This window comes from Hippopotamus amphibius, chromosome 4 (genome assembly GCF_030028045.1).
Source record: "Hippopotamus amphibius kiboko isolate mHipAmp2 chromosome 4, mHipAmp2.hap2, whole genome shotgun sequence".
NCBI lineage: Eukaryota > Metazoa > Chordata > Mammalia > Artiodactyla > Hippopotamidae > Hippopotamus > Hippopotamus amphibius.
In genome coordinates this window covers 94828522-94841499 of record NC_080189.1, presented here as the reverse complement: position 1 = coordinate 94841499, position 12978 = coordinate 94828522, and the positions used below count along the sequence as shown (strand labels likewise).

At 35.3% G+C, this 12978-nt stretch overlaps 1 protein-coding gene across 1 annotated transcript in view; it reads left to right on the top strand.

Moving 5' to 3' along the window:
* Nucleotides 1-12978, top strand: part of SEMA3E (semaphorin 3E) — a 253140-nt gene that overhangs the window by 130239 nt on the left and 109923 nt on the right. Inside the window, exon 2 of the mRNA XM_057733732.1 lies at nucleotides 7919-8079. Coding sequence (XP_057589715.1) covers nucleotides 7919-8079 — 161 coding nt within the window. The remainder of the gene's footprint in view (nucleotides 1-7918; nucleotides 8080-12978) is intronic.

Below are 12978 nucleotides of genomic sequence, written 5' to 3'. Positions count from 1 at the left end.
GGCCACAGTCACTCTCACATATAGCAGGAGAAAATTAAACTGCTGTAATTCCCATGGAAGCACATGGGCAGTATTTTCTGACCCAGTAATTCCACCCTAAAAATGTATCTCACAAATATGTTTTCACATATGTGAACTGGCATATATTCATGTATATACATTGTAGTTCTTTTTTTTAAACTATTTTTTAAAATTGAAGTATAGTTAATTTACAGTGTTATGTTAGTTTCAGGTATACAGCAAAGTGATTCAGTTGTACATTTATATATATATACACATACATATATATGTATTCTTTTTCATATTCTTTTTCCTTATTATCGGTTATTATAAGATATTGAGTATAGTTCCCTTGCTACTGGTAGGTCCTTGTTTATTTTGTATATAGCAGTTTGTATCTGCTCATCCTAAACTCCTCATGTACCCCTCTCCACCCCCTTTCCCCTTTGGTAACATTTGTTTTTTGTGTCTGTGAGTCTATTTCTGTTTTGTAAATAAGTTCATTTATACCATTGTTTTTTCAGATTCCACAAATAAGTGATATCCTATGTAGTGCTAATTTTAATAGCAAAAATTTGTAAGAATTCAGTGCCTGCCAACAGCTGATTCATTGTGCAACGGTACCCTCTCTGAATTTTGATACAGAAAGATTTTCAAAGTGTATAAAATGAAGAAAAGCAAACAACAGAGCTTATATTATGATTCTTTTTACAGACAAAAAAGTTAGGAAGGTATTAAAGACCTATATATTGACCTTATTTGTTGTATAGGTGTAAGAAACTCTGGAGGAATACCCAAAAAAGTAGACAGGGTTTGACCCTTCAGGGCGAAGGAGTGAGAACTGTACAGGAAGAGCGAGGCCAGGAAGGGAGTCTACCATTGTAAACCTTTATATTCTTTCTGATTCTGAACCATAAAAGGTATTTTCTTTAAAAAAAAAAAAAAAAAAAAAATGAATGGGCCTGATTTTACCTAGTATGTAAGCCTGAAAAAACTAAGCTCTAGAACTGAGTTACAGAAATAAAATGAAAAATGCCAAAATCTGATTTGTGTTATTTTGACATAATTACATTGACTTTTAGCATCCCTCTGAAACCCCAGATCTAGGACCTAGTGCAGAGCATCTCAGTATATATTGAATGTTTCATCCAAACGAATTACAACCTGTTATCCCAATCCTAAACAGCTTCAATTTTAAAAAACACTCCTACCTTATTGTGTAAAATGTGCTGCCTAGCTTTCTTCCATTTAATCTTTCAGGTCTCTAGCTCCACAGTGCACCTTGCTTTGCTACTATCATTCTCCTCACCTGCTTATTAAAAAAAAAAATTCTCCTACCCCCTTTCATTCAACTTTTGCCCCTTGTGGACGATAATACACATCAAAAGCAATTAGTATTTTTTAAATAAATCTGGTAATAAAAATTACTCTTAAAACCTTTGAAGTCCTTTCCATTACATTTAGAATAACATGTCCTGGTTTACAAGGCCCCAAAGGAATGTTGAAGGAAGCACATGCCGTGGTTCCAGTTCAGGGTCCCTCTGGCCTGCAGGCTCACCGTTGGAAGCTGCTCACTTGGACTTGCTCCCTTGGCTTCCAGTGAATGTAATTAAACATCTAGGAGGCAATCAAAACTTGCTGACTTTCATGGAGTCGCACTTTATATATTCTATGATTTTGTTCAGTTCAGTGATTTAAGTATGTGTCCTCACACACATGTACAGCACATGCATGGACAATGATTCTGTGTAACCTTGTCCCATGGTGACCTTGTGTGCGTGGAGGAGTTCAGAGAGCTGTAAGCCAGAATATCATGTATAATACTGAATGATGATGATTTACATGAGATAGGAACATAAGGAATCTTAAAATTCTGACATGATTTTGTTTTTCTTGACTGAGGGAATAAAAGCCTAGTTAATGCCTAGGCTATTCATGTGTACTTTTGAACTCTTTTTGCTTTTGTTGGAAGCAATTTATGATTAAAACTTGGAACACCACAATGCCTGTTGTAGACCTTTGACTTGTAAGAAAGATAGAAATCTAAAAGTTCAGAGGGTGCCTGAAAGGCCGGCCACAGTCCATTGCTAGAAAGACCAATTAGTAAGCCCTGTTTACTCCTTAAAAAAAGTTAATTGCTTATTTCTTTCCCACTCTGTTTCAACATTATTACAAGCCATTAGTGAACATTGATCAGATCTGTCAAAATCATCAAAGCATGTTATAAGAAACCTTTTCCTTCAGAATTAAGAAGTTGAAGAAATTTCTATTTCTACATTTCATTTTCTTTAGCAATGCTGACTTTGTAATTCAATATTTTATTGTTGAATTAACTTTAAGACATTGAATAAAAGAATTGATTTGGAAAATAATGAAAAGTTTAAAGTCCTGAGTCTCAGGAAGTCACTACTTTGCAGGTGACTGTGGCAGAAGTGTACCTTCAAAAGGAAACACCCGTCCCTTGGAAATCTATTTTTTGCTTGAGGACTGAAAAATGTGTTGCTCTCTCCTCCCCCATCTTATACATGGATGTGTGGATTTAAATATATTTTGACAAAGTGAAGAGAACTGCTTCTATAATATATTGATGTCAAGTGAGTTTTAAACTATTTCCCTTGCAGTTTTAAAGAAAGACCATGAGAGGAAATGACTAAATCCTCTGCGTATTTCTTCATTGACAGCTGATAATTAGCAGGCAGCTTAGCAATAATGATTAGTTCCCTCTTGAGAAAATTTCCGGATAAACCCTGAGTTGGTGCATCTCAGTTTAGTCTTGTTTCTTTGTCCACTGCCTCCCCCAAGTAATTCGTGTTATTTTTAGAGTAGGAAGAACTCAAGATGAGCTCCCTCCTTTTACCCAAGTCAGCACTGTCCATTATTTGCACTGTGTTTTCTGGAGATTACCTGAGATTAGAGTTTCTTTTGTCCCCCTCTTCCTGTATGTTTTCTGATTCTTTCATCTAAGCAGCTTGCAGCAGTGCAAAGGGATAAAGAGGTTAGCCATTGCTTGGTAAATACGCCAAGTCCATGGACTATAATTTGGTGCTAAGACCACTATTATGACTTAAAATGCTGGCTCTAAAACTAAAAAGAGGAAATATTCTTAAAGGAAGAGGAAAGCTTCCTGCCTGAGGTTTTTGTTTTGTTTTGTTAGCCTAAGTATATACCAAAAAAAGTTCAATTCCTTTTGAAATTTGATCGCAAGTACGAACGTTTTAGTTTTCTTAAAGGAAGATGTATAAAACTGAAAATGTCACCAATTAGTAAAGCAGCATGAAAAAGTCCATAGTTATTTGAGATAGTTTTTTAAATACAAATGAAAGGTAATTAGAATTAAAATTGATGTTAACCAGAATTTTCCTGTTGATTTTATTGTTGTTGAATTATTTTGAATTATGTCAATCCCAACTATTGAATATTGGGGAAACCTTCTATTTTATTTTACTATTAATATGAGACTCTGCAAAATGTATTCAAGCTCAGAAACATAATCCCTTAATAGACTGGACTTTTCTTTGTTGCTTCTATAGGGAGTTTTATATATAAGGTTATGGAGTCATTGTTTATAAGGAACAAGCTTTTAACAAGTCATACAGTCTTGATGCTCTTTCCCTGGGGACCAAAACTGGGGATGACTAAGCTGTGTGAGTGCACAATGGTGAGAGACAGCCCATCTCACTTAGATCATTATTAGCAAAGCTCTCCAGTCAACTTCTCTTATTTAAATTTTGGCACCAACAATAACCAAATAACCTTAACTGGGCATTGAATCTCTTAACACCTCTCTTTCTGCATTTAGAAAACAGTGATAGTTGTAGGTCCTACCTCATGGAAGTGCCACATGATTAAATGAGATGTTTAGCCAAATATCTGGGCAACCCTGCTCCAGTCAAGTTGAGACATAAAATTAATCATCACATCAGGCAGTGCTCTTAAGCAGTCGATATGGTTTTTCTCATGTGGTATAGTGACTTTGAATTTTAAGAAACCTGGGGTCAATTTTGATAATCACTTTAACAGTATATAGGATATTAGAGAATAACTTTCACTTAAAATTTATTCCAGTGTTTTCTCATCTTATTTTCTTTGTTTCTTCTTTTCCTTCATTTTAGTACTCCTAGCAATATATTTGTTTGTTCAACTGAATATGCCTGTATAAGTCATCTCCTTTTTGGAAGGAGGCAAGTTAAATAATCAAATAAATAAAAGTAGAAAATTAGAGTTAGTATTAAAGCATAAATCTGTACAACCTTTAAAAAATGTTTCTGTTTTAGAATGCCTCTGTGTCCATTATTCCAGATATACGTCTAAAACACAAATATTTACACATAGTGGATACTTTCAATTTTTCCCGACTTAAAGTTGAGGATGTTTGAGAATCACAGCCAGTGGTTAGTACCTTGATTATGAAATTTCCACAGATAAGCCTGCATTTCTTAGGAATCAGTCATTGGCAGTATCCTGTTGGATGGTGATGCTCAAAGTGGAGAGTTGCAGAAATATTCCGTGTACAGCTCTCATATTGGGAACATGTTTAAAGAAAATAGTCTATTTATTGGATCTTATATTTTTAAAAAATAACTTAGGAATTATCCCAGGAAGTGTCTTTGTAAATGAAAGGAAATTTCTTAACTTACTGCATAAGGTATGTACATGATACTTAATTTTATGTACCCAAGCATATCTTGGCAGCAGTTTCCTCTGAGGCAATATGAATGAGTCAAAACAAATTAGCTCCAAAATTCCCAATAACCTAAAAGTATTCTCTGACCCTATAATCATTTAAATATATGAAAAGTCACAAATGAATATTTTAACTACTCTCCTTTGGGCAAGCTTAAATATGGGTCATGGGATATTTAGACTTGTTCATTGATCACTCCCTCCATTTATTGATTCCAAAAATATAGATTCAGCACTGAACTTTGAAAGACCATAAAATATATGTGGTTGGGTTTGTTTATTTTTTTAACAATAGTTTATCACCTCTGTTTTAGAGATGCAATTTAGGCAAAGAATAATTTTGAGAGTAGAAGAGTGATTAACATGTGAGGAAACCAATCTAAAGAGGTTAAGTGGTTGTTCAAGGTTTCTCAGGTAATTAATGCCAAAGTCAAGACCAGAACCTGGCTCTTCAGATTCTAAGCCTACAGGACTTTCAGTATGGCATACATGTCTGTTGTACTGTAATTCTCATTTTCTTTTTCTTTTTTCTTTCCTTCCTTTCTTTCTTTCTTTCTTTCTTTCTTTCTTTCTTTCTTTCTTTCTTTCTTTCTTTCTTTCTTTTTCTTTCTTTCTTTCTTTCTTTCTCTTTCTTTCTTTCTTTCTCTCTCTCTCTTTCTTTCTTTCTTTTTTTTTGTAATTTGAGTGATTTTTCATTGTAATAGCATATATTTGTAGGATAATCATTTATTATCTGGGCACCTGAGTTTCTTCATAAGTAAAATAAAGGATAGTGGTAATTCAAACTGTTACACTGTGGTTGTTTACTGTGGTGGAAAAAATTGATAACTGTAAAGGCCATAAGAAATGAACATTTAAAAATTTTACATTTGTTGAGATTTTTCCTTTGCATTTTCCAAACTACAGCTCCACAGAACATGAGTTCATCTTTGTGATCTCATGGGATAGTCTTGGTCAAAGAGATGGGAAGATGGGTCGGAATAAAATTTGATATATTAGAAGAAAATAAGACTGATGGGCCAGTAGTTAGTCTCTATTATTACTGACAAAGAAACAGGAATTACTGACTTTAGACTATAAAAAGTATAGTAAGGATTGTAGAAGTTGGCAAGTCATAAAAGCAAGTAGAAGTTTTGATGTCTGTATCTCTGTGTATACAGAGGTAATGAGGTGCTGATGACCTCATTGGGAAAAAGCAAGGTCATTCCATCCCTAGATGGAACACTTTAGGGTAGGGCCCTCATATTTAATTCCTTTCATGACTTTCTCTCATTTTCTAGCCAACTTAGTCTCCTAAGCTGTGTACCTTACTGTTTGTAAGTCTGTAGTGTAGAGACCTGTTAATTCTAGCTAATATATAACCATTCTTTGATCAGTTGAATCTTTTCAGATCATGATTTTCACCATGCATGACTCTTGGGGAATTTTAGCAACGTATTAGAATAACTGGGGAGACTTTTCTGGAAAATAGTCTGCTTAGCAGCCCTGATGTAGAACCATAAGTGATTACATATAAAGACAAAGTATAATGGCAGTGGAGAGCTTTAATTTAAATTTTTCTTATGGTATTGAATCCCTAAAACATGCATCTCTTTTTGTTTGTGAATGCCTAGCAAGGAAGGAAAACTGTGTGATTCTACCTTGACAAAATTACTAAGTGGGAAAAATTTGTCTTCTGGCATTCAAGAACCCCTAATTTGTCAAATTCCTATTTTCATCCTCCCTAAATAAAGCACCTTAATATTGACATTTTTTCTGTCTCTCCCTCAAAACTTTAAGTTCTTTATTTAGGTGAATAGTCAAATGAGTCAATATTACAAGTTTTACCTTTATAAATGATACTTTGATGTTAGCAATATTGCTTATTTAAACTAAAGGCTTATAGTTAGCCCTATTCCACAAAACATTGGGCATCAACAGTTTCAAAGTAGAGAAATAGAAGTTAATATATTCTTAATAGAGGGGAAAAGATATTTCATTTCTCTTTTCTTAGAAATAGACAGTGTAAGAGTGGGCAAAATGCTATAGATTTGTTATATTTCATATTGCTGTCTGGATTTGAGTGTTCTGGTTACCAGTATTTCACCTTCTCTGTCAGATGCATTAGGAACTGACCTTTGGGAAATAAAGTTTTCTTCTAACTTGTCCATAACTCCAAGGAGCCTCTTTAGGAAATCATGATGCAGGGTTTCGTATTAATCTCTTTCATCCTCAAAGGCTCTCACATATTGTTTACCAATCTTAAGTACTGAACTGCCATACGCAATTAAATAGCTTCAACAAACAAACAAATACACACATATGAGAGGTTTGGCAGATTCTGGCTTTCTAAAATTAAATGTATGTTAGCTAAAACAAATAATTTGTAATTTCTGAAATAGCGGTGAGTGCATGAACACCAGCCCAAACACAGTGGTAGAAGTAGATCCGCATCAGTTCTAACAGTCATTCCCACTGTACTGAATACTACCACATTAACAACGCTGATAGTTTCCAGACTTGGGCAATTTGATTTTGGACATGACTTTCAAAACCGATTTTAAGTGGAAACATTTTTTCTGAGTTGATGTTCATCTGGAATTAAATGGACTTGCTTTGGAAATATTTATTGTAGAATTGGGATTTTTGTTATACTTTATAGAGAAATTAATATGAAAGTCATAATGGAATGACTTTTCCATATAGCACTTTACATTAAAGTTTGTGAAAAATAATTCTTTATTTAAAAATGGATGTTTACCTTACATATTAAGTTGAATTGAAATTTTTCAATTCATAAATTTATAAAAGATTTTAATTTGTGCACATTACAACTTACTTCCATTATACTGTTTTTACATGTTGAACAAATATTTAAAAAATTTTCCGGTTTTATTGAATTATAGTTGATATATAACATTGTATTAGTTAAAGGTTACAACATATTGATTTGATGTGTGTACATAGCAAGAGGCTGTTAATATCCATCACCTCACATAGTTAGAATATTTTTCTTTTGATTAGAACTCTTAAGATCTACTATCTTAGCAACTTTCAAATACACAGCAAAGTATTGTTAATGCACTATGTATTTTTAATATTTTTGAGCAGTAAATTTTAAAGACTTTGTATTTTTGATGAAATTAATGTTAATTGCACAGTATTAATAGGTATGAAAATAGAGCCATTAGAAAAGTGTTATAAAGGTATTTGTGTTTTCTCTCCTGTTTAGTGTACATTTTGTTTTGCATTTCAGAGCTCTTGGATCTGAACAGAACATCAGTGTTTCATAGCCCTTTTGGATTCCTTGATCTGCAGACAATGCTGCTGGATGAATATCAAGAGAGACTCTTCGTGGGAGGCAAGGATCTTGTGTATTCCCTCAGCTTAGAACACATCAGCAGTGGCTATAGAGAGGTATGGAAACAGCAAACTGTATTTCAGGAGAGAAAGAAAAGGAACAAGGGAGCTATCTTCTTGCATGGGTGTTACTTGCATTCGATTTCTCATTGTCTTGGCCACTTTAACATTCTGAGTGATAATATTATGGAGAGAAAGAAAATATTCATTAAAAATAAAATCATTTTGAGAGCAATTTATAAATGATGGGAAATGAACTTTTCTAGCACACCACTGACCTCTGTATCCCCAGAAGACTTCTGATTGGTGCATTGGCTGTTTCTCTTACCTGATGGCCCCTGTCACCACATCCACTATCCTGAGACCTGGGTTTGCAATATGCTGATTTAAAGTCCCTTTAGGCTTTCTTCAGAAATCCCAGCCTGAAGAAGTATGGATGTGTGAACTCAGTATAGCTAACTCATGTATTTCTGTTGGTAAGATCACTCATTCAGGTTAAGAATGCTCTTTAAACCTGAAGGATTAAAGTATATTAAAATAGGCAAGCACCCAACTTTTCTGAGAAAGGTTAGCTAAAAGAAGAAAAATGGTTCTTATAATCTATGCTTATAGAGTTGAATTGAGCTAATATGTTTCCAGAACTATATCAACCTTACATAAAGTATGCAGAAACATTTAGACCATAGTATTTTTTTGGCATAAATGTATGCATTACGTAATATATTTTCTTTATAATTTATTTATTTTTACGTTTGTCAAAATGAACAGTGCCCATAGATTTTAACGTCGTGTTTTTAAAACTTATAAAAAGCAGCACACCTTCATCCCTGCCAGTTCCTAATCTCTAGAGGAAATCATTTAAAACTCTTACTTATTCTGGTTCTTACCTCCCTATGTCTAAATAACGTTTGTGTACTGTTCTTTCTCAGTATCATTACTTTTAGACAATATCTGTTGACTTTCTGTTAAGGAAGATGGGGATTTTAGCCTTCTTTTCTTGCAATACCGTAGCTGAAACATCTGCAATCTTTCTCCAGTGACCTCCACTCACCTGGCTGGTCATTTTCCCAATAAAGCTGTACCACCATTTTTAGCTAAGTATAACTATTTACATTATTATAATTAGGAGAATCGATCACACTTCTTCCCCCTGCCCCAGATTAAATATTTTCTCTTTGTTTCATTTGCTTAGATTACTTTTACTCATTTTTCACTGAACTCTCTACCACAGTTCTCATACTCCTCTCAATATCCGGAGTTGAATTTCACCATCCTGCTGGAGCATCCCCTCAACCTCCCACTTCTGTGATCTTCTTTTGGAGTTTAGTTTGAATTTTACTGAAACACACCTTCTATTAGATCATTGAAGAAATATCCAAAATAAAATTTTGAGGGTTTTTTTTTTAATATTTGAAAATAATATTATTCAGAGTCCACACAAAATTGGTAGATGGATATAAAATTCTAGAATGAAAATCATTTGCTCCAGAATTTTGAGGATAACGTTCCATTGTTTTCAAACTTCCAGTATAGCTGAGCAGAAGTGCAATACCATTCTAATTTCAAATTTTTCTATATAAGCTGTTTCCTGCCACCCTTCTCCCCTCATCCTGCCCTTGTGCCCTTCTGTGTTTTAACATTTTCTCAAATTTTCTTTAAGGTTTGATCTGTTTTTCATTCTCTATGTTGAGACACACTGGGCCTTCTACAGGGGAAACCCCTGGCCTTCACCCCTGGAAAATGTTCATTATTTCTTCGATCTTTTCTCTTCCTTCCTTTTTCCTCCTGACTCTCTTTCTGGGACTCCTGTAAGGCAGAGGTTTGTTCTCAGTTATTTGGCCTTACTGTTTATTGTACAGACCTTGAACCATTTCTCCTGATCTTGCCCACACCCACTCCTTTTCCCATTTTCAAAGGAACCCTAGACTTCTACTTCCTGAGACTTTTTCAAGGTCTTTTTCATGAGTCAGCTTGTTTATTGGCTCCCTTCACCTTGCAGCCATTTAGATTTTAGCTTTTCTCGTGTGGAAAGCCAGTCAATACTTGTCCATATGTTGCAGAACTTCCAAAATGTTGCTGGTACTTCTTTGGCATCTCCTCTCAAGTTCTATTTGTCCTTTCTTGGATTATGTTCTTTGGCTATTATTTTAGTTGCAGGATGGAATGGAGATACATAATGTATTTTACTCTCTTTCCTTTTTTTTCTATCATCCTTAATTTTATTTTCTCTGTAGTTCTCAAAAGAGATGATCTCTCTCTCTCTGTCTCTCTCCCTCACACTCTCATTGTATATCTAAAATATGTATTATAAAATTGTATATATATTTATATATATAACATAAATATATAATATTTGTATTATACACACACGTATCATTTTGGGGGGATTTTTTTAAATTGAAGTGTAGTTGATTTACAGTATTCCAAGATGTACAACAAAGTGCTTCAGTTTTATCCACACACACACACATATACTTTTTCAGATTCTTTTCCATCATTATAGGTTATTACAAGATATTGAATATAGTTCCCTGTGCTATACAGTAGGACCTTGTTGTTTATCTACTTAATATACAGTCGTTTATATCTGCTAATCCCAAACTCCTAATTTATCCCTCCCCCTATCACCTTTCCTCTCTGGTAACCATAAGTTTGTTTTCTATGTCTGTGAGTCTATTTCTGTTTTATAAATGAGTTCATCTGTGCCATATTTTAGAGTTCACATATAAACGATATCGTATGCTATTTGTCTTTCTCTGTCTGACTTACTTCACTTAGTATGATAATCTCTAGGTCCATCCATGTTGTTGCAAACGGCATTATTTCATTCTTTTTTATGGCGAGCAGTATTCCATTGTATATGTCTACTACATCTTCTTTATCCATTCATCCTGTTGATGGACATTTAAGTTGCTTCCATGTCTTGGCTATTGTAAATAGTGCTGCAGTGAACATTGTGGTGTGTGCATCTTTTCGAGTTCGAGTTTTTGTCTTTTCCAGATATACACACATACATCTTTAAGACCATCAATGACCTCCTTTTCCCAGTCAGATTCAGTGGGTTTTCCTCCCCCTTTTTTGGATGGTCATTTTCCTCCTAACTGTGGTGTTCACCACGTGGCCCCCTTCTCTTTCTCTCAGTTAGATCCTCTACACACTCCAGTTCTTTGAAGGAATAGCGAAACAAGGGGTCATTAGGATGAGGGCCATAGAATAATCTCTGTTACGGGATGAATTCCTCCTCCCGTATTCATATGCTGAAGCCCTAACTCCCAGTCCCTGAAAGTATGACTTTAAAGATGCGATTAAGTTAAAAATGAGGCAGTTAGGGGCAGGCCCTAATCCAGTCTGACTGGTGATCTTATAAAAAGAGGAAATGTGGACACATAAAGAGACATCAAGAATGTCTGCCTACAGAGGAAAGGCCATGTGAGAACACAGTGAGAAGGCAGCCTTCTGCAGGCCAGGGAGAGGCCTCAGAAGAAAGCAGACCTGCCAACACCTTGAACTTGGACTTCTAGCCTCCAAAACTATGAGAAAAGAAATTTCTGTAATTTAAGCCACCCAGTCTGTGGCATTTTGTTATAGTAGCAATCGCAAACTAATATAATCTCCATATTAAAATGATTAGCATCTGAATATGGAAAGATCCTTCAAGGGATCTATACCCAGAAGATGAAGAATCTTTGCATTAGGGAAGTAGTTCTTAAACTGTTGTTCTTGGATCTTGATTCTGTAACTCTCATGGAGTGGGTCCCTGGAATCCACATTTATGACATGCTTCCTAGATGACTTTATTTGTTTTTTTAAGAACTTTTATTGAGATACAGTTTACATACAATAAACTGCATATATTTAGAGTGTACAATTTAGTATCCCAATCTCCCAATTCATTCCCCTCCCCCCAACCTTTCCCGCTTTCCCCACTGGGTGTCCATATGTTTGTTCTCTGCATCTGTGTCTCTATTTCCGCCTTGCAAACCGGTTGCCTTTTTGCACACAAAATCTCATAACGGTTTTCCCAAACCCTTATTTCCTATGTGGAACTAAGGCCAGGGGTAGCAGTTTCCCACTTTAATGTGATTCCACTCTAGAGTAGGGGAAACTGCATAACCTACTTATCCTTTATTGTTTCGGCCTAATTGTACCCCCAGGACTTTAAAGCTAGAAAGCCTGCTTTAATGGAGGAAATGACCTGTGAAGGATGTATAAGGATAAAAAACCTGGAGAGTGATGAGTCTTTATGAACTGCATCTTAGGGAGCTAAATAGAATAGTATCTGTCCATTGAAGCTTCAGGCTGCCGTCCAGCAAGGATGTGAAGGAAAGTAGCTATACAAATTATTAAATTGAATAACTTTGCTGCATTCAAGGGTAAATCCTTATTTTGTGGGGCCTGAAGTATGTACAGTTTGGTGGACCTCTTCAGGAAATACAATTCAGACATAAATTTCAAAAGTGCTAAGGCCCCTCCCAGAGCCACAAAAGGGCCAGGTGCTGACAAGGAATCCTGAGGCTTAAGCTTTATTAGCTCGGAGGTAACTTCACCTCACCTGCATTTGTTATTTTGTAGTTTTCTTGCCTGTTTTCCACAAAATGTTTAGCAGTAAAACTCCACATAGGCCTTCTGCATTTCTTTTCAGTAGCAGCAGAGTTGGACAAGGTCTACTTCATAGACAGGCTGTTTAAAAAAAAATAGACCTAAGAATGAGGGCTGCTGCTTCAGTGCTATCCAGGCGCTGAAGATGTGGTGTATCCCTGGCTTCTATCCAGTAGATGCCAATAGAACACTCCCCCCGAGGCATGACAATCAGAAAGTTTCCAGACACTGTCAGATACCCTCTGGGAGGCAGAATTACCTCAGGTCAGACCTCTGTGTCTAGCCCATCATCTTATAAGCAGGATACAGACCTCCAGTTAAAAAATCCCCCCATAAACATATATCTACTTGGTGCTA